Consider the following 20,968-nt stretch of genomic DNA (forward strand, 5'->3'; position numbering starts at 1 on the left):
CAGTTAAACAGCTTTGTAAGTATTATCTTCTCAGGTGCTTAAAAGTATTGTAAATATTATTAACTTGTGTTTTCCCTGTCATTCTGCTAAAGGTGAATGCTCTCATCACATGCTTTATTCATGGCATGTACATATCTCTCATCGCGAGCATGTACCCACACACCTGTTTCACAGCCATCAGTGTTCCAGTGCCAACGTCCTGTGCCTGGTAGCAGGAGGAGAATGCTCCCAGGCCGATTTGCTGACCTTTTAGCCACTCCAGACCCTCACGGTAGGGTTGTTTCGCTTTGGTATGACCAGGTAGTGTCTCTGGGGTCTGAGAGGATGGATAGGTAATGTTAATGATCATCTGGAAGCACATGTATCTCTACCCAAAACAGATTATGGCACTAAACTTGCATTTATTTAGTCACAGAATCAAACTGTGTCATTCTTTAATGATGTATGGCTAAATTAAAAATATCCTCTGTGCACTCACATCCACCTGAATGATGATGACGTCCTCTCCCTTGTCCACCTGCAGCTGTGGGATGACGGGCAGGGCATCTTGAGACTCAGACATTGCCATGACTACGGCCAGTGCCTCCTCCTCCTCAGCTTCCATCTTCTCCTTGCACTTCTGGTTCTGAGTCATGTCTTCATTGTAGGTGTCATCACTGGTGCCAGGCTGCTCAGGAGACAGCACAGCCACCTCTGACTGGAAGGTCACGGTGCTGTCCGCTGCTGGCATGGAAGCTTCCAGAAGATCCTCCATGCTAGAGTTGAGCTCAGCTGAAGCGTCTAGGCCACGGAACTTCTCTTCCACGGGTGTGAAGACTGCATCATCACTGGGGATGAACACAGAACCAGGACTGTCTGCTGACTGGTGGTCCTGAAGCTCAAGCTTCATATTGCTCTTGGCTCCAAGGCACAGTGCTTTAGTGCCATCAGAAGAGGTGGAAGGGGAGGGTCTAGAGGGTCTGGGGCGGTGGATCTGAGTGGATGGCAGTGGCCTTGCTTGGGAGAACACGGGTGAAGGTAACTTTTCTAGGTCCTTACTGGCCCCACCAGCTCCCTTCTGTATAGGGAACTTGCGCTGGGCACCAGGGGAAGATTGTGTGAACTTGCCAAGAACAAAACTTTGTGGCCGGGCTTTGGGGTTGTCTGGTGGGAAAGCTGGGGCATGGGACGTGGAAGGAGAGGGCAAGGTGGGTGCTTGGCTGGAGGAGGGCGAATTAAGACACTGGCTCACGGGTCTAGAGCGGAGCTGGACTGGTGGCTTTGGTTGGTCAGCATGGCTGGTGGTAGTAGTCATAGCTGCTAGCCTCTCTGCGATTTCATCTGCAGGTTTGGCACCGGCCACACCTACTCGCCCTGTCGTGCCAGGGTGCTGCAGCCCAAGTGTGGGTGAGTTTCTCTCTGTGGAAATGGGTGAGTTGTGAGGTGCTGAAGGTTCCAGAAAGGCCTCACAGTGCTGGTGCTGGCCAGAAGCCATCTGCACATCCTCCAGGCCTAGGTGGATAGCTTCCAGAATGTCCATCTCCTCCGCAATGGCCAGCAGACGGCGGCGCATACGGGCATAGTGGGTGGAGCTGGTGACGCTCAGCATGTCCAGCAATTTGACAAAGATGTGAGGCACGCGGGCCACCATTCTGGCGGCGCTTAGGAATACACGACGAGAGAGCTTCCCCACCATGGAGTGAGAGTTATCGATGGACTGCAGCGCAAAGCTCAGCAGAGGCAGCAGCTTCTGGTACCTGGAATATATATGAAATCATAAGCAGGGTCACATCATATGGGTCAGCAAGCTTTAAAAACAACTGCAAACTTCAAGTAAACAGGAAAATTCAATATCACCTATGGTATTGGTTTCTGGAGTACCTCTGCATATTTTTCTGTTTTCCCTGCTCTAACATCAGTTAATTACCTAGCCATTCCAGAGTGGAAGTGGGTATGTTACAGCAAGAAAAACACTTAAGTGTGCAATGCAGCAGGACCAGGCCTACCAAAAGTATACCAAAAGAATGTAAAAGAAGTGACCTGTGCAAAAGCACTGGCACATTAATATATTAGGATTTTTCTTTTTGTTTGTTTTTTTAAACGATATATCAAACTTAGCAAATAAATGTGAAAATGCCATAATTTAGTTCTTTGGAGAGGATGTGTTTACTTATTTTCACTTAGCAAATCAATAAAATATGTCATTTGACCAGGAATGTTCACACTGTTGTATACTACTGTATGTTTTAAGAAGACTTCAGTTTTCTTCTATCAGTTCGCTTCTATTTCCTACTAGGTTTTCATAACATGCAGAGGCCCCATCAATGATAGATTTCTTTGTGATTTGTGCTCACATTGTAACAGGGCACCTTAATGCTGTATCCATCAGAACAGACAGATGTTGATATTTAGATGGGGAAGTCCTGTACCTCTCCACCTGATTCTGGGGCTGTCCACAGTCTGATGCTGAGACAATATGAGGGTAGAATTCGGCTGGGAACTCCAGCAGCAGTCTGTCGATTAGACAGAGGCGGCCCAGCAGAGCCTGCCAGTTATTGGCCTCGGTCTGCGAGCCCAGGATACAATTCAGCACATAGTCCACCCCACCTATACCAATGGATCCTGAGCCAACACAGAGGAAGAAGAAGAAGAAAAAAAAACATTTTATAATGACTCGCCATTAAAATCTCAGAATAAAACATGAAAAAAAACAAATCAATATAAGCAATGATTATGTACAAAATAGAACTAAACACCTTAATGTAACTCATTGAAATTGCAATTTTATGTATGTTAGTCAACATTTTAGTTCCCTAACCATCATAACTACATAAATCACTATTTGGTAACTACTATAAAACCAATACCTTATAGAAGTTACTGAATAATATGTCTTAAGAAAAAGTCTGCAGCATTTAAAAAGGTAGTATGTATTTGTATGTTGTCAGGACATAAGTAATTAGCCTTGTGCAAATCATAATCTGCTCTAGAATTAGTTAATTACAGAAATCTGTTTATTAGTTATTGAGGACATATTTTAATACCTGCTTTAAGAATCTCTCTGCCAACAGCCAGCTCTCCTATCTGCCCTTTACAGAGCTCCAGAAGTGTGGACACAGATAGCTGGCTGGTGCGACTGCAAACACACAAAGAATCTTGATTTAGTTCCAACATGCAAAACTGAGAAGATTATTTACATTTATGAACATATTGTGAATATCTGTGAATATAATTCTTTTAAATACATGCCAAAAAAATTCAGTGAGCAATTACAATGACTTGCCACTAGGTGGCAGGAATTTACTTTTAGTGAAGCCTGCAAATGCTCTAAACCAGGGCTGTCCAGTTTGTCTGCAAAGGGCCTGTGTGGCTGCAGGTTTTTGTTGTAACAAAGCACTTGATCAGGTGTTTAAATGCTGAGACTGACTGATTAAACAAGTGGAAGCAAGCGTGAGCTGCTTGTTTGGAATGAAGACCTGGCCCTTCGCAGACAAGATTAGACACCCTGCTCTAAATCAACACAATTTTCATTGAGGCTGCACTACCTGTTGGCATCGGCACATTTGACCAAGATGGTCTCCACAACAGGCCGGAGCAGCTGCTGGAGGCGACTGCGCTCCGACAGAGAGTGGCATGGCGTGTAGACCAGCATGGCCCGCAGTGTTTTCTGTACAAAGGGCAGACACACAGAATAAGAAATGCTTTACTATACACAATCTGTTCTTAATATGTCTCCATAATCGAGACTGACCTGCACAACTATGACATCGACATTAAACAAACTTTTTATATACATTGAAATTAGTAAAGGAGATGTTGGTGAAATAGTAATTGTTGGCATATGTAGTTATACAGGAATAGTTCAGTCAAAAAAAAGCTAGTGTTGCAAAGAATGAATGAAAAGCATCTTCCAAAAGGGGCATGCTAATTGGTGGCCATTGGCCTCCATTTGTTTTTAGCCAAGATAGCATGTTTGGTTATTATTATTCCTTTTACCTGGAGTTGATAGTCACATAAAGAACTATTAAATATGCCTAGCTGTGTCTGTTTGAATGATGTATGTATGTAATGCAGGGTCACAGGGCCAAACAGATGGCCATGAACTTTTGACCTTGCCTGACTATTCTTGTGACAACAAGGACGCTGGGATCTGCAGCAAGAACTCAACACGTTAACAGAGTAATATAGTCTATGTGAGTGTGAGAAACAGTTCACCCTGACCCTAACTCCCAGAGAAAACTGGGGAGTGGTGACTGATAGTGCATTGCACTGGAACGTTGCCCAGCACTGATAGGCTCTGATTCTCCTTCTCACTCCAGCTCCACAAACACAAATACACTTTGCCGCCTACACCTTCCCCAGGCTATGAAAGATGAAGAAAAGAAAAGGAAAAAGGGCGAACACTCACTGCTCAGCAAAAAACTCTAAGTAGATATCCAAACACAGTTAACGGCCTAACAGTCCTTTCCAGTACTTTAAGTCCGCAGACAGTGTTTTCACCCAATACAAACACCACCATTACAAAGAAAAATAGTCTTCACGGAACGATAAAGCTTTCCTAAAGCAGAGATTTGACACAAATGCTGCTGGCCTTCCCTTGAACACAAGTGCTCATGGTATTTTTAGTCTACGGACTCCGTTCTCCTCTTTCTTTGTCAGAAGAACACAGCAAAATCCGACTGCGCTAAATATGCTGGAAAACCCCCAAGAGGACAGAACTTTTCTTGTTTTCATAAAATTGCGGCTTGCTGGAGCAAAGAGCCTCAGGGAAATGTCAAACTCCCAGAAGTCTGCCATGAAAACAGCCACCAAGAGCTATTGTTCCTTACAAGAAGCAGAAATAGGTTAAGAGTGGAAAAAAGAAACCTTTTCTTTCAGCCCCAGCCTGAAGATCCCTGCAGCTTTTCAGACTTCCTGGTTTGAAGTGAACTTTAAAACTAGCCAACGTGGTTTGTTGTCCCATCGAACTTTGGCACTACTCTGATAACCTCAAACAAAAGTCAATGAAAGGAAAACCAAACTATAAAATGTTATACTCAAGAAGCTCCCAAAAAAGTTTGCGATTAGCAAAAATAAATAAACGCGAAGCCCTAGTGGACCATCAAAGAAAAATCAAAGAAAACCATGAACCTCAAGAGGATATTTTGGGTGTGTATTTGTCAATAAATCACAGTATTGCTTTTGTTTGTCTGGGGAGCATTAGAGGAAAGAAAAAAATAAAAATAAGAAAGAAAAGAAGAAAATAAAAATAAGTAAATAAATAAATAAAAAACAAAAAAAAAAAAACAAGTGACTAAGTAAGTGGCCTAAAAGTACCCATCACTCACTGAGGCTACACAAAAGCTTTACACTCCAGGTCATCCTAACCTGACCTGGACTTCTCAGACATCCCATAACATTTGAGCACATGAGCTGGCCTGGAGTTGTGCAACTTCCTGCTATTGTGGTAAAAAGCCTGCTGTCTTTATGGTCATGAGAATAAATAAGCTGCCATACTTGTGACCATTTCATGTGATGATGCATGGTGAAACGCATGTGATGCAGGGTAGTGATCGTGTGAAGGCTCCACATGCATCTGATAAAGGGGTTGAATGAGCGCTCGAAGCTAACGTTATGAAGCCCAAGAAAGCACTGAAACTGAGCAAAATATGACGGTAAGGCACAGACTGATCCGCTTAGATGAACGACAGCAAATCTCAGTGCGGAGCACTAAGCAAAAGGGGAGGGTGGGGCAATAGGGCAAAATTGTCATACTTGAAATTACTTTTATAATACATGATACGCATCATAAAACCTTAGATGGCTTCACCTTTTTGGACCTACTGTTGAATCTCTTTAATTAAAACTTGCAGTAGGTCAAGTACTGATAATATCCACTCAGAAAAGCTTGTTGTGATGCAGTTTATCATGATGACAACATAATTTCATCATGTTGCCCACTCCTACTAAGCGACAAGCCAAGTTCAGCGAGTTCAGCGCTAGCAATGCTACTGTGCACCGGACGTAGTACTGACCAAGACTAAGTACTGGTCTCCGACATCTGGCTTTAGAGGAATATGGGCTGTGTATCTTGTTTGAAATACTCTATTACTGATCTTATTTATTTTTCCTGACTTAAAAGCATGTGGCATTAGAAATGGACTCATCAAGACCTCTGTGCTTACCGACTGACTGTTGTAGGGACAATAATGGGGTATAACTAAAAATACTTGGGACGATGTCTTACCAATGCAGCCACGTAGACTTTGTAGACAGGGTCTGCACAGACCATGGAGAGCACACTGCAGCAGGATTCAACCACCACATCCCCTGAGATCTCACTTCCTGCTGCTCCAAGCCCCGCCCCTGCTCCAGCACCTCCGCTTGCCATTGAGCGCTCACCATTGGCCAGCAGCAGAGCGCCGCTCACGTCATGCGATAGCCGTCTCAAGGCCATCTCTCTGATATTCCAGTTTCGAGAGAAGAGACACCCCACCAGCTCCATACCAAACACCTGAGTAGGGAGGTCATTATACATCAAACATGGATTGACACACTTTAGGACTATTTGAAATGGACCACTTTTACCAGAGGAGGTTCTATAATGCAAATTTTAAGAAATTTGATGGGCCATTTCATATAAGCTGTGCAATTCCCCTAAATTTTGAAAGGTTATAACCCAGTCACAATTACCTGACTGGCACCATACTCAACAAAATCAACAATATCATCATCATCATCATCATCATCAACAAACAACTGTACCTATTAGCAGGCTTTGTTTTTCCATTAGCGCAAGCTCAATTTAAGCTAGACTACTATTACTGAGGGAACATCTGGGTTAGGCAATTACAGAAGTTCATTGGATTAGAATTACAGATCTTGACAGTAATCACTTCAATTATATCACCTCCCCAGGTAAAATCAATCCAGCTTACAAAGTATCTTACAAAGTAAATTTGAGAAATATATAGAACAAAAATAAGAGAGAGAAACAAACTCTGGTTGTACATGCTACAATAGTGTAAATTCTCAATGTGAGGACCAAACGAGGGAAGAAAAGCTGTTCTTGACAGAGACATGCTGACATACTCATAACAGCAAGATAAAACTATGTTATTCACCATAATAATGGCAATAACTGAAATTATACGTCAGCATTAAAAATGTAAAAACCAAAAAAAAAATGCCTCTTAAAGCTCTGGATCTCCTAAGGTGAAGCAATTCTCAACTTTCAGCTCACCTTGATCCAAGGCTCAGCCAGCTCTTTGTATGACTGAGGGATCTGCTGCACTCCATAGTGGGGCAGGGAGAAATCTCCCTCATGGGCTGCTCTCTGGCCTTCAGCGTGGGGGGATGAGGAAGCGGTGGATGAAGTTACCTGGCTTTGGGAGCGACTTGTGGAGCTCTCCACTGTAGATGCTGGTTCATGACTGGAAACAAAGACATAAGAGTTTTACTGCACACTGTGGATGGTTTAAAACAGGAATTTTCAGTTGCAAAACTGAAAAACTTAAAAACAGGCCATCACAGTACACACAGTATATCAAGGAAGAAAAACAGCAAATTGGTGGTGTAGATTCTACAGGAACTAGAGAAAAAGAAATCTAAACAATCTAACACTACAGCTAATAGAACAGTTCTCTTACTTCACCTAGTAAATACATGAAGGAAACAGAAATGCAAGCAATATTTTTGTTCTGAAGATGGATCCTGCTCACACTATCAAAATCTCTAATCATTGACTAGAACATCATTGGAAAAAGATATTTTAATAGATTTGGACAGTTTTTTTATGAACTATAAAGCCAGATGATGCCAAATACCACGATGTTTAATCTATCAAAAACTGTAACTGGTCAAAGAACTACTAACTAGCCAAAAGCACTAATTTATCATGGATGTATGACCAGTATAACAGCACCTGTTGAGTTTCACCTCTATCTTTGCAGTTGAACTTTGCTAGAAGGGAAAATACAACTTTACTGGATAGTTAAGCTTACAAACAGAGACTGGATAATGTTGCTATATAGTCATTCAATCAAGAAAGTATGAGGTTAACATTTAGTAATATGCTACACAAGGAAACTGCTGCTGTTGAATTACCAAATACTCCACATATATTACCCAGGCAACACAACCTGCTTGGTATTAAGAGAGGAAAAGTGCCATCTGGAGATTAAATTTATTCAGCAAAATTAGACTAATTGCTGTTTCCAGGAGAAAAACAACAGGGTTCGGTTTCAGGCCTTTTTGTGTGGGGAGAATCCCACATCGGAGCTGTATTCATGTCTTGGGGGGTAGAAGTCACTGTGAACCCAGCTAGCTCCTAGCATTTCAGGCCTGGGCAGACACACAAAACACAGGGGGTGCCGGCCTGTCTAGCTCACCTAACCACTGAGAGAAGATCTAGCACAGTGAATTCCAACTTGCTGATGCCCCAACACACAGCATCTAAACATCTCCCACCCTCTCCAACCTCATCACCCTCTTCTAAGAAAGAACAAAGCAAATCCAAAGTACTTTAAATTAAAAAAAACACTCTCTCATTTATTTGGACATTGTTTTGGTTTTTTGGTCCTCCACCTGTACGCGGATCAACACTTCAATTAATTGTTCTTAGAAGTACACTGAAAAAGACGTAATGCCTCATTTATGTGAACGAGATATGCAAGATACATCCAATCAGGAACCTCTATTTTCGAGTGTTCATAACTTGAATTAGTATAATAAGAGCTACCAAACGATTTATAGAAGTTACTGAATAACAAGTTTGCAGTTCAAGGTATTCAGAGTTGAGGCCTCCTTTGATTAACAAAAGACAATTTAAATCATTTCACCATCTGATCCTTTGTAGTGACATTGTGTATTGAACATAGGGCACATTCACATATCAACAAAGGTTTTAGTGCCACTTCTGCCTGCTGGCTGAATTAAGCTAGCGTTAGTGGTCTAGAGGTCTAATTTGGGCCTGTTGACAGTAGCATTCTTGAGCTCCCACTGTGGTCTGGGCTGTTGGGTCATATTAGGCCTGATGTGAACGGCCTGGCACAATGCTCCAGCCCACAGTGGCAGAGGGGGCTATCAAAGCTTTCCGTTTGCTTGTTTTTCCACAGGCCCCTTTTTCTTCCTGTGTCTACGCGTAGCCGTCCGCTGCAGCTCCGAACGCACAGGAGGCTTCTGCCTCGTTTCCTGAACCACATCTGATTGTCTTATCTCTGAGCTTCACCTCGTACTATGCAAGCCCTTTCACCCCAGCCATGTGCAGGTGCTTCCTCCAGCACAGACTGGAAACGCTGCAGTCCGTGACAGCACACAAACTGAACAATAGCTTGTATTCCTGGTACACCCTTTCGAAGAGGTTATATTATTAGGAAATTACCCATAATCCACAACTGTTATTGTTCAAGGGAACCTATGGCACCCAGTAAGAATCGTCTCCCTCGAAAACAAATGAATTTGCAGGGCAGCTTACACAAAAGGCTACTTTTAAAAGAACATGTTTAGAGTGTTTTTACCTGTAAAAGTCATGGGACTTCCACTTGGCCCTACACAGAGGGCAGATTAAGGGTTCATGGTTTCTTCGACATTCTTCTGCCCCTGAAAAACAAAAAAAAAAAAAATGGAGAGAGAGATGGGCTTAATTCCACATCAATCGTCCAGGAGGAGATAGCTCCTGAGAGGCTGTCAGTGGACATCCAGCCTCGGAAGAGGACTGAACCAATTAGACAGCCTTTTAAAATTAAGGCCAAGCGTTGGCACAAACCGATTTAGTTTTTGATGAGCTGTGCCTACTGTAGTGAAGCTGCCTGTAATGAGATGGCAAGAGGGACAGACTCAGTCAACTGTGAGGAGTCAGGGATAGATACAAGAAGTCTTTAAACATTATTCCTAAAAGGGTGAATTCCAAGTTTTTTTTCCAAAATTCATACATAATTAAAATCATTAGGCTGTCGTTAATAGTGGTCTGGTGTAAAATGCTCAATTTCTCTACAATGAACCATTTAAGATCAAACCACCCTGAATGACTGAATGTTTATATATCAACTACTGAATTATTCACAACCTTGGAAAAAATCAGTGGAATTATCTTTTTAAGCCTCACTATGCAAGAGAATGAGAAGTCATGTATGATAAGTGCAGAAACACCAGATGATTCTAGAATTTAGCCATTTAATTTCGTAAATGTTGTATAATAAGATTATTTATTTATAAAGGATGCATGTCATTTTAACGCTCATTTTAACACTCTTTTCTTTAAGTAAACAGACATGTTCTCATGTTATTTATTGTTGGCCATACACTGTTTTGCTTCCATACACTAAAGGATTTTAAGCTGCACTACATATGAAAGGGGCTAAACAGAAGTTGCTACATAAATAAAAGTATTATAACTTTTATTATTATAATTACAAATGAACGGTTATATATTATCATATTATTAGAAGTAGTTGTTGTCGTTGTCCACACTACACCAGTCAGACATATTTATTTGCACCTCTGCGTCCCTTGGTCTGCAGATTGTATGTAGTCTAGGGGTGTTGACTCAAGTTATACATCCTAACTAACACATTCTCTAAATCATCGGCTAATCATCATATCATCCTTAAGCTGAATCAGAAGGGGTGAAGCAAGGCCGACACTGAACTGAACATTATGCATCTTCACGATTAGTGTTGGTGAACCGCAGTTAAGTCAGTGTGTGCATTCTGCATGGGTGTATATCTGCTGGTACTCACATATGGACATGCAGTGATGGTGCAGCTTATTCCTGCATCCTTCCTCACACACAGTTAGACTCTCCTCATCCAGCATGTCCAGCAGACAGATTGGACACATCTGCTCTTCCTCGTCCTTCATACTGCACATGGGATATACACACACAGAGCAGTGCTTTAAGAGATACACTTTTTCTTCTGAAAGTGTATCTCAGACTGCTGGCTGTGATTTGGCCTAGATGCTTATCGGGATGATTGAGAGGATTTCACTACAACGGAAAGTGTGTTGCGCCAGGCTACAGGGGATGTCTATAGCCACAAAACTGAAAAGCCTCCAGTTCAGTTTCCAATTTTTGAGACAATGCACATATTATTCCCTTAGACTTTTAGCTTGATAGAGAAGGCCTGCACATTGCGGTAAGCTCAACAGAAACCCGAAGAGCTAAATGAAAGTCTGCATTAAACAGATCTCATGTGAAGGCCTCGATAAACTCAATAAACTGCAAATTAAGACTTGATATTTCACATATAGCCAGTATTTCCACATGAATGCATGGCTATGATAATTTCACTTCCTTTAAACATCACAAAAGATCACACATTTTATTTCAGATTCCTTTCTAACAAATCAGACCTTTTAAAAGCTTCAGCTTTACCAAATTTAGGCAAAAAATGGTATTTATGGTATAAAAAAAGCAGAGAACATCTGAAACTTTCTAAAGTTAATAGCACAACAGAAAAAGACTTGCATGTCTCAACTAGAACATTCAGTATCTGCCAAAGAACATTAAACCCAGGAAATGCATCTCCACCCATCTTCACTGCTCTGCGCTGGCACCGCTCAGCAGTGCCAGCAGGCCTGAGTACTGACCTGCTCTCGTTGCTGGATGGTGAGGAGCTGGAGGTGCAGTTGGTGTGGGAGTTGGACAGGCGGGAAACAAACTTCTGGATGGTGTTGCGAGAGGGGGCTTTGATCCGTGAGCTTCGCCGATTGTGGTACTTCTGAAACAAGCTCTCCACCTGGACATGGACATCAAGGCGTGAACTCAACTACTACTGCGAGATGGCTTTGCTTTGGTAACTTTAAATGTGGGCATTTGGCTTGATATAACAGGATTCTACATTTTACCTCAAAGTTTTTGAGGGTCTTTCTCCAGAGCAGTGGGTCTGAGGACTCCAGCTGGAAGACTCTCAACATGACGAAAAGAACATGGATGCAGAAGGCCCCTCGACCACAGCTGCAGGTCTGCCAAACAAAAGTGCACAGTTAAACTTTATCCACTTTTCAGTCCACGCAGACCCTTCTGATAATTTTGGAACAGAGAAAAAGAAGAAATAGTGACATATATTAGTATTATCCCCTTTTTGGTCTAACTCAAATTCCAGTGCTGAGTCACGTAAAGTTGGATTGCCTGGTTATGGGCCTAGATCTTCACACTCTCTCTCAGCTCACCTGTTTTTTTTTAATGTTATCTAAAAAAGGACAGAAGTGCATCACACAGTTAAAACATAGTTAAAACAGCTATTAGCAGCTATAAGCCAGGGGTCTCAAATGCAACTAACCGATGAAGTGAATCATGGGTGTTTGAGCAGGGGAAAAAAATAAATAAATAAATCACCAAACAGTGTTGAATTCTGGCCCTCCAGGATCAGAGTTTGACACACCTGTTATAGGCCACGATTACCTGGTAGCTGCATTACCATCATAGTTTCAGTGCAAAACTAAAGAGGCAAACTTCGAAAACGTCCAGGCTGATTGACTACATTTGACTACATAAAAGGGGAAAACCGGGTAAATAGGATTTTTGGCCCAGACATCACTTTAAGCTTTTCACTCTTCATATGCTGAAGCTTACCTGAGGACCAATAAACACACGATATTTGTTGTCAGGGCTATCTCCTCCGATCAAGAAAGAATTGGGTCCTATTTGCTGGAGCAGGTAGAGACGGGCCCTCATGACTTTATTGACCCTGCGATTGGTCTCTTCTGGGCTGTAAGGTGAGAAGCCATCTGGTGATGGAGCTCGACGAGGGGGTGTTACCCTGCCGCTCTGAAACTACAAAAGCCAAAAACATCTGCATAAGCAACAAGCTTATAGTGGATTTGTTCTTTATTTTGTAACTGATGAGTGTGTGTCTGTGTTTACTCAGATTTATTTAAACAGAATTCTTCTGTAGTAATTCTTGTTTTTATACCACAGATGAATTACAAACAAAACGATAAGAAATGAATCAACCAAATCACAGGTCATGAGAAAACCGCTAGACAACACTGCTTTTTTAAAATTTTCTTAGACCATTTGAAAATGCCTGCTATTTTTTTGCACAGCATTAACATTTCATGATGCATGGAACACAATTGTATTAAATTTATCATGTCTGAGACATGAGGTTTTCTTATGACAGATGAAATACAAAAAGCAGTAATCATCTGAGCAGTCGCGTTTTTTGTAATTTTTTTTGTAAACAGACTGTGTAAGTGAAGCTCACAGGGACTGGGGATGCCCTCTTCCTGCGAACGCCCGGAGACTCCGGTTTGCTGCCGATTTTGGTGGATAAGGAGGTGGAGGAAGCAGAGGACGAGGAGGGTCCAGGGGAGGGGCTGCGGCGACCCCTGCTCAGAGAGGAAGAGGAGCTCATGCTGTCGCTGCCGGCTTCAAGACCCTGCCGACCAGCCTCACTTCCATCCGGCCGAAGGGGGATGGGCTTTACCACCTTACAGAAGACACACACACACACACAAACATACTTCACCACAAGTTCTAATCATAGGACCTCTACTGACAAACATAAACTGCTGCTTTTAAACAACGTTAGCAAAGCCAGAGCAATCGTTATCTGATAGGTCTTGTCAAAATGGCAATTAACCTGGAATGATTTAGGCAAAGAACATGCCAAAACACTGGGTCTGAATGAGCCTTTCACAGACACTCTTGGGATAGCTGCATGACCCAACCTGCTTACAGCCATATATACACAAAACGATCAACACACAAATCAAAAAGTGGATCTGGTCCTAGAGAGGAGCAATTACAGGCTGGAATGATTTGAAGCTTTGTTCTGGTACCCTAGGTAGTCTAGATGGGGGGTATTTTTTTCATTATATAATTAATATTTTACCTGCCATGAACATTTTACCATATTCAGTCACCAAGTCATGAAAAACTAAGGACCCATCATGTTTCAGAGAACAAATGCCCCACTGAGTGGCCTATTCATTGCTTGTGGTGAAGTTTAAAGGTTATGAGACATGAGGTGCATAAAATCACATGAAATCAAGTTTTTTTTTTTTTTTTTACTGTTCAGTTAAGTTCACTGTCCAACTAACTGATCTTGATTATTAATGCCAGAGGTCTTCAAATCCAGACCTTTAATCCAATTTCCAGTGCTGGATTTTGTAATCAAAGGTAGGTATAATACTAGATGGCCAATCAGTTACACCAACAAATCAGTTAACTGACAGTGATTTCATAATACAGAACCAGAAACTGGATTTAAAGCCTGTATTTTAAGATCTGCAGTGTGTTAGGTAATCAGAATGCTTGGTGGCTTAGTGATTAGCTAGATAAATAAATCAACTGCAAAGATGATTATTAATTCACAACGTCCCCCACACTCACTGCCAACAGCTCCACCCCTTCCTAAATGCCAAAATTAACTCCTGGTAGTGACACTACGAGTGCATGAGTGAGTGCGATTGCTCACCACAGGGCCTCTCCTGTTCCTCCTCTCCAGCCACTCATGTTTCCAGGTGGGCATACAGGTGGCCTTGAGCTTCTCACGGATCATTCTCTCCTCCGGCCGATCCTCCATTTTCTGCAGCCCACGCAGTGTCTCCTTATTTTCCATGTCACGACTAGATCCAGAAAAACAAAGTAGAGATACTTGTTTACTACACAAATAAAGATGAAAGCTGCTTTTTCATGCACTGAAGACTTATAAAATTTCTCTTAAAGTCTACAGGATATTAGTTCACTCATCCAAACTTACAATGCATCTAAACTGCTTTCAAAATGAAAACCAGCATTCTGAGGATGCGGAGGATTCAATTGTGTTCACTTCATCTTGAATTTGAGTGATTTTCATTCAAAAGCTGAACTGTGCCGAAGGCCGCATCACCGTGAGAGGCTGGTGAGGAGCTGAGTAAGTGAAGGGAGCTCTCTCTCTCTTCCTCGTCTGGGTCTAAGGCAGTTGGAGAGCTTCAGAACAAACAGTCCGCCTCGTAGCGGAGGATGTTATGATAAGGAGCCCCAGCAGTCTGAGCCCCGAACATTTACAGTACATCATCCAAACGCGCCCTGACAGCAGAGTCCCCCCCACCACACACACACACGCCGTGCCACTTCTTTGTGAATGAACCCTTTTAGGAACCAACACTCAGAGTGCTTTTAAAAAGACAACAGACCAATGCCCCAGAAACCCCTAACACTGGCCAGTCCAGCAGTGAAAGCGCCAAAGCCAGGGCGGCTTTTTCCACTGGCTCAAACTGGGTAAGGACAGATCTGTGGGACAGTGCGGTTAGTGTTTCTGCAACTTTGGCTAGCGAGACTTTACACATCCCTCGACGCTTGTCCTAAAACAGAAAGTGCTGTATCGCTTACAAACACAAGAAAGGAGGAAAAAAAAAAAAACCTAAAATCAATTGTTTTAGAAAAAGCATTTATAAGGGTTCATGCTGGATGATCCTGTAGATCACTTCTGAATGGTAGAAAATCATCTAAGAAACCACTGGGGAAAGTGATACACAACCCATTAGGAATTAAAATAACACTTATGTGGAAACTACATGACATGTTAGAGAGAACTCACGATAAAATCAAAATTGCAGTTTTTAAGTCTCATTAAATCAATTATGTCTGAGTGGCTGGTGGTGGGAAAACCCCTGGCTGGCCTGCCATATCTGGAAGAGCAGAGGCATAATGAGAGAGAGAGAGAGAGAGAGAGAGAGAGAGAGAGAGAGAGAGAGAGAGAGAGAGAGAGAGAGAGAGAATATAAAGAAAGAGACATCACTACCCATTTGGCTCCGACTGCCCACGTGTTAGGGCATACAGGGGAAGACCAGCCGTGGCCATCGTCCATCCTTAATTAAGCGCAGAATCGATGGTGTGCACCCCTTTGGCCCTTTTCAGTTATTCAAATAAAGGGCTGTGCAACAATAACAAACCAAAGAACAGGAAAAGCCACACTTCCTCTGCTCAGCCCAGCCACGTTTGAAGCGAAGTTGAGAAGCATCGAGTAGGAAGTGAGCTGAAGTTTTGACAACTGCAAAAACAACTAAAGCTGTGCAGAAACTACCAGGTTTTCTCTCTCTTTTTCTATTTGTTTCTTTATTTGCTTTCAATTTTTAATGGCTCACCTAACATCCATCACTCAAAGTTAGGTGCAACACACAACTGGTTATTGACTTAATCTCCCAATATATTGAATATGTGAGCTCTTGAACAAAAAACAAAAAAAAAATCAATCCAACTGTGTAAAAAAGGTCAAGCCATAACAGAAAATGGAAAGGAAAACATCAGTCATATCAGACAGCCTTAAACTTGAGTTTTCCCTGGAAATTCACCTTTACTTGAAAAACAAAATACTTGAAAAGCACTTGTTCCTTTCATCGGTCTGTCTGATTGGTCTGCAGAAAGCACCTCATCCTTAAACACAGTGTGGGACTGTTACCAGGGACTATGAGAGATTTCAAACTGCCCCAAATAGCACTTTTCACTTGCAGTGTGTGGAGTTAACCGTAGTACATGGAGTGCAAGCAAACAAAGTGGAGAAGCACAGAACGCTCTCGCTCCCACACGCTCCCCAGAGTCCGACTCAGGTACAATGAAACCAGATAGCAGGAGTTTACCATCTTTACTCTGAAAGAAAAAGTCGGTGGTGACCAGCCCTCGCCTCTCGGATAACAGCTATCTCACAGTGCCATGGGCCAGGAACAAAGAGGCATTGTGGGAATGCAGGTGGGACGTGGAAGGGCCGGCGGCTGGGAATCCATTTCAAACCTCCACGTAAGCCGAGACTGCAGCGCACACACACACACGTACACATACATACGCACTTTAACGGCCATACTAACGCAAGCACACACACACACACACACACACACACACACACAAACATACACACACACACACACACGTGGTCCTCGCAGGTCAAATACAAGTTATTTATTGTTCAGAAGATTAGATAAGACAATGTACTTACTATAAGAAAGGGGAAAATAAAGAAAATAAGTGAAAAAAAGGAGTTCAAATATTATTAAATCAAACCTGGCAGATCATCAAAAACGGCCAACATCTGATAAAAAATACTTCAAGCTTCTTCATCTTTGAAAGAGTAAAGTAAATCTCCACTCTTGATTCAGATTTGAAAAAAAATCCACAGATCTTTCAATCCATCCATCCACTGTGAGAAGACAACTCAACACTATGAGTCTGAAAAGATGCTGTCAAGCTGCCATTACTGAGAAAAGAAAAACAAGGAAAAACTGCAAAGAACCAAAGAAGCTGGTGGTGTTCTCAGAACAATGGACTGACCACCTCAGAGTCCAGACTGAATGTGTCATGAGAAGCAAAGTTTAGTCTCAGATTTCCAGAGATGTGGAAAATTTCTTTGTAAAACTGAAAGCTGTAATAAAGGCAACAGGTGGATTTACTAAATTCTGAACACTTTATATATAGTTGCTGAGGCACCTATGTGAATTTCTGTTAAACATTTCGGATGGATACTGATACCATATAGCCCTAACCTTAATGTAAGTAACCAAATATAAATGGTTTTTAGCTCAGTAAGGAAGACAGGAAAGGAAGGTACAAAAACAAGTACACACACACACACACACACACACACACACACACACACACACACACACACACACACACACACACACAGACAGCCTGTTGGCTGCATACACCCTTTCTCATGGGCCACACCGCTCCCAGCGCTCAGGTTACGGTTCACACAATCAGAGTCTCTCTGCTGGAGGGGACAGTGGAGTCAGAGCGCTGTACATAATGCCAGGAGCTACTCCATTCTTAGAAAGACTTAACAGTCCCGCATACTCGACCCTCAGCCCTTAAATAAAAGATCCAAAACCTAGACAAAACCACTCAAGGGCAAAATAAAACCTAAAAAATATATATACAAAATACAAAAAATATATCAAACAACAAACAAGAAGGCCACTGTGAAAAGCACAGCCTCCTACTGAAAAAGCCACAGGCACATAAGCAACTCTCTAAGACCAAAAATTGGGCAAGATGAAGACAACAGGTTTGTTGTGAAATCTTAGCCAATAACACCTTGCGTCAATGAAGGATCTTTCCTACTACGAGGAAGCCTACTAGGACAATAAATTCTGATTGGTAAACATGCACTTGACCTGCTTTGATTAGGGAAACACTGAATGGAGCGGTTTATGCTGAAGAGAAACGTTAGCACATAGATGCAAAGTCTACACACATTTCAAGAGATTTTCAGTAAGGTACAACAGATCACAGTTGGTCGACATTCAGGTCTTGGATATTTATCAGCATCGCCACTGATATACTGGGCTCTAGGGATGGCATTACAACTTTTACCTTTTCTAATTGCAACAATGACAAAGATATTAAAATCTGGAGTATTGGCCAAAACTGATCCAACAGATGCCTCGTCAGGAATCATTTTTGTGGATTTGATGGTTTTACATTGGTAAGACATTTCCAAACTCACAGTTGAGAGCTGACAGTCATATCACTGTTTAACTAAAACTACTGACCACATTATGTTGTAACTGACTGATGAAAATGGTTATCCAAAATTTTATTTCCCTGAAATCAATCCTGTCACCGTGTTCACAGTCGTCGAAGCCTAATGTTGAGCCTAATGCTCAAATAGTTGATCATCAATTAGTCTTTAATAATCTGACATTTATTCCTACTTAACCTTTTAAGACATATGCAAGGATACAAACTCTGGTCTGTAAATGGTCATTTAAAAGTCAACAAAATCCAACCGCCACAACATGGCATGCAGAGGAGAACGTAACCTAAAAAAAAATGGTTTCATGAATTTAATAGCTGTGTATCCATGTCGAGAAACATGGAGCACATTTAAAACGTTTACTTTAGCACCCTATAAAAGTTGAGGTCCGGTGCTATATAAAATAACACTAATGCAAGTTATACTACTGTCATTAACTAAATAACCAATTAAGGATGGACCACAAACCACCAAAATAAATAAATAAAGGAAGAAGGCAGTAAATGAAAATCATCTGAAAACAGCTCTTAAAGTAAGCCTGCAGTATTTGCTTTTGCATAAATAGGCCCTTTAGTAATGCCTCGTCTGAATGTAGCAACAGTTTACAGTCAGCCCGCACCACAAAAGAGCAAACAGGTGAGGGAGCAGAGCCACTGAACCAACAGAGCCATGGGCAAGCAACTCTGCGGCGGATGTCAGACTTGCCCCGAGCCTAATAAGCCTCTCAGAGACATAAAGGCCTCCTTTCAGCTTCCCTAGCCGCCTCCAAGAGATGAGGTTGACACAGCAAAATTGAGTCTATTTGGCTTATGCAATGAAGTCCAAGGGCCTATCAAATGCTCAGAACAAATGCCCTGCATAAACCACTGGACGTCACAAGTTGTGGCATGAGGGAGCTCTTAATCTAGAAAGAAGGGCTCCAATCTAGGAAATATACGCTGCTGGCATTTCTAATATTGGTGTGCAGGGTAAAAAAAAAAAAAATTGATTACGGGCCATTAGAGTTATTAGACTGTGCAGACTCGGTTAGCAAATCATTTAGATGCTGCTTACAAGCCCCTTGAAACGTGCAAGGTTAGCATTGGTGAGCTGCAGTTGATAAAACTAATGCTTAAAACATCTAGAAACAGGTACATCACACTTATTATAGAATTGCTCACTGCAATTTCTTCCCACAGTTGTCAGCTCTCACAGTCATGTTTACATTGCAACGAATAGACAAATGCATGTAAATAAAAAGTTGGAAATGTTTATTTAGACACATGATGGGTCTAACTACAAAAAAAAACCAAAGGATCAAACTTCTGCCAAACATTCTAGAGGGCAGCAGTGAGCAATGTTTGTTTATTTGACCTTGAGCTGTGTCTGTTGTTAGTTGGTAGCTACCAAGTAGCTATAACTGAAAAGTAAGATATCTAATCAGTCAGTTTGGTCACTTCACACTTTTACTTTAAGTTGCATACAATGAGACAGATAAATGGTTAATCACAATTATTTATATTGCAATATATATGTATAACAGTCATCAGCTAAAAATGCATGATCTTGAAAGGCCTATCTATACATATGGACAAAATATAAACAAAATTGAGGCTTTAATATGGCTGCTACTACTGTTTCTAGCTATGCAACATACTAGCATTCTTTTTATAGATACTGTCATCAGAAACCTTAAAAGTCTGGTTGAGTTTACTTGACATGATTCAAGGCATGTGATTTATGCATGCAGTTTGAATGATGCTAAAAAGTGGCTACAATGGTCCATTTCTTGTTAGTTACATTAGCCTCATAAGTTTAGTTCAAACTTCAGATGCCAAACATGTCTCACCAAACTACACTGATGTAAGGGGGGAGAAAACTGTGTACATTTGATTTCTGGTCTTTAATGTATTGGGGTTCATATGCAATGAGTATTAAAATGGAGGGAGTCAGTATTGCAGAAAGGCTGATGTGAAGCGGAATTCATCTGGACTCCATGCTGTTATCTGCCGTATCAAGCACCCCCCTCCACACATTTTTCCCTCCCTGCAAGGGTGGATCTTGCGAGAAGGGGAATTTACTCCTCTAAAACACAAGCCAGGCTTTATCTAGAAAGCACCAACCTTTGGAAAATGGCTGGAAAAGTCAACAAAAACAGGGTGAGAGAGGAGGAGGAGCAGAACGAGCTCCTTTTGGTTCCAAAAAGTGGATTAAGAAAAATGAACTCTTAATTCCTACTGTAATATAAATTCAAAACATCAGTGGGGGTTTGGCTGTTCAGAGGTCAGGGTGTGCACAATGTGCACTTCCTCACCCCACCCCCTGCTAAGAAAGTTCTGGGGAACTGAGAGAGGCACTTGACATCCTGCAGCATGAATGCGCACATCACACTCTGTGCACTGTCCAAAACAACAAAAGGAGCGGTTTTCGTCTTCCGCTGGTCATTGCTAAATGGCAGCGCGAGCTGGGGCTCTTCCAGCTAGTTTTGAAAGACGCATGTTTGTCAGTTGGCGGTTTTTGAAACCGTACACCACTTGCCCTGCCAATGGGTATAAAAGGCATGGTAAAATAAG

General features: G+C 41.8%; 1 protein-coding gene across 5 annotated transcripts in view; it reads right to left on the minus strand.

Moving 5' to 3' along the window:
* Window positions 1-20,968, minus strand: part of map3k1 (mitogen-activated protein kinase kinase kinase 1, E3 ubiquitin protein ligase) — a 48,147-nt gene that overhangs the window by 7,227 nt on the left and 19,952 nt on the right. For 3 of the 5 annotated variants that reach the window (XM_036595919.1, XM_036595922.1, XM_036595923.1), the window contains exons 2-15: window positions 14,382-14,532; window positions 13,167-13,391; window positions 12,533-12,733; window positions 11,806-11,922; window positions 11,548-11,696; window positions 10,698-10,819; window positions 9,477-9,558; window positions 7,202-7,391; window positions 6,206-6,472; window positions 3,525-3,646; window positions 3,024-3,115; window positions 2,334-2,601; window positions 479-1,736; window positions 164-316 (exon numbers count right to left, since the gene is read on the minus strand). In XM_036595919.1, the coding sequence (XP_036451812.1) occupies window positions 164-316; window positions 479-1,736; window positions 2,334-2,601; window positions 3,024-3,115; window positions 3,525-3,646; window positions 6,206-6,472; window positions 7,202-7,391; window positions 9,477-9,558; window positions 10,698-10,819; window positions 11,548-11,696; window positions 11,806-11,922; window positions 12,533-12,733; window positions 13,167-13,391; window positions 14,382-14,532 (3,397 nt within the window). Of the gene's footprint in view, window positions 1-163; window positions 317-478; window positions 1,737-2,333; window positions 2,602-3,023; window positions 3,116-3,524; window positions 3,647-6,205; window positions 6,473-7,201; window positions 7,392-9,476; window positions 9,559-10,697; window positions 10,820-11,547; window positions 11,697-11,805; window positions 11,923-12,532; window positions 12,734-13,166; window positions 13,392-14,381; window positions 14,533-15,689; window positions 15,798-20,968 lie in introns of those variants that run through there. The other 2 variants (XM_036595921.1, XM_036595920.1) reach the window with 2 other exon arrangements.

The sequence above is a fragment of the Colossoma macropomum genome, unplaced genomic scaffold, assembly GCF_904425465.1.
Source record: "Colossoma macropomum unplaced genomic scaffold, Colossoma_macropomum, whole genome shotgun sequence".
NCBI classification, from domain to species: Eukaryota; Metazoa; Chordata; class Actinopteri; order Characiformes; family Serrasalmidae; genus Colossoma; species Colossoma macropomum.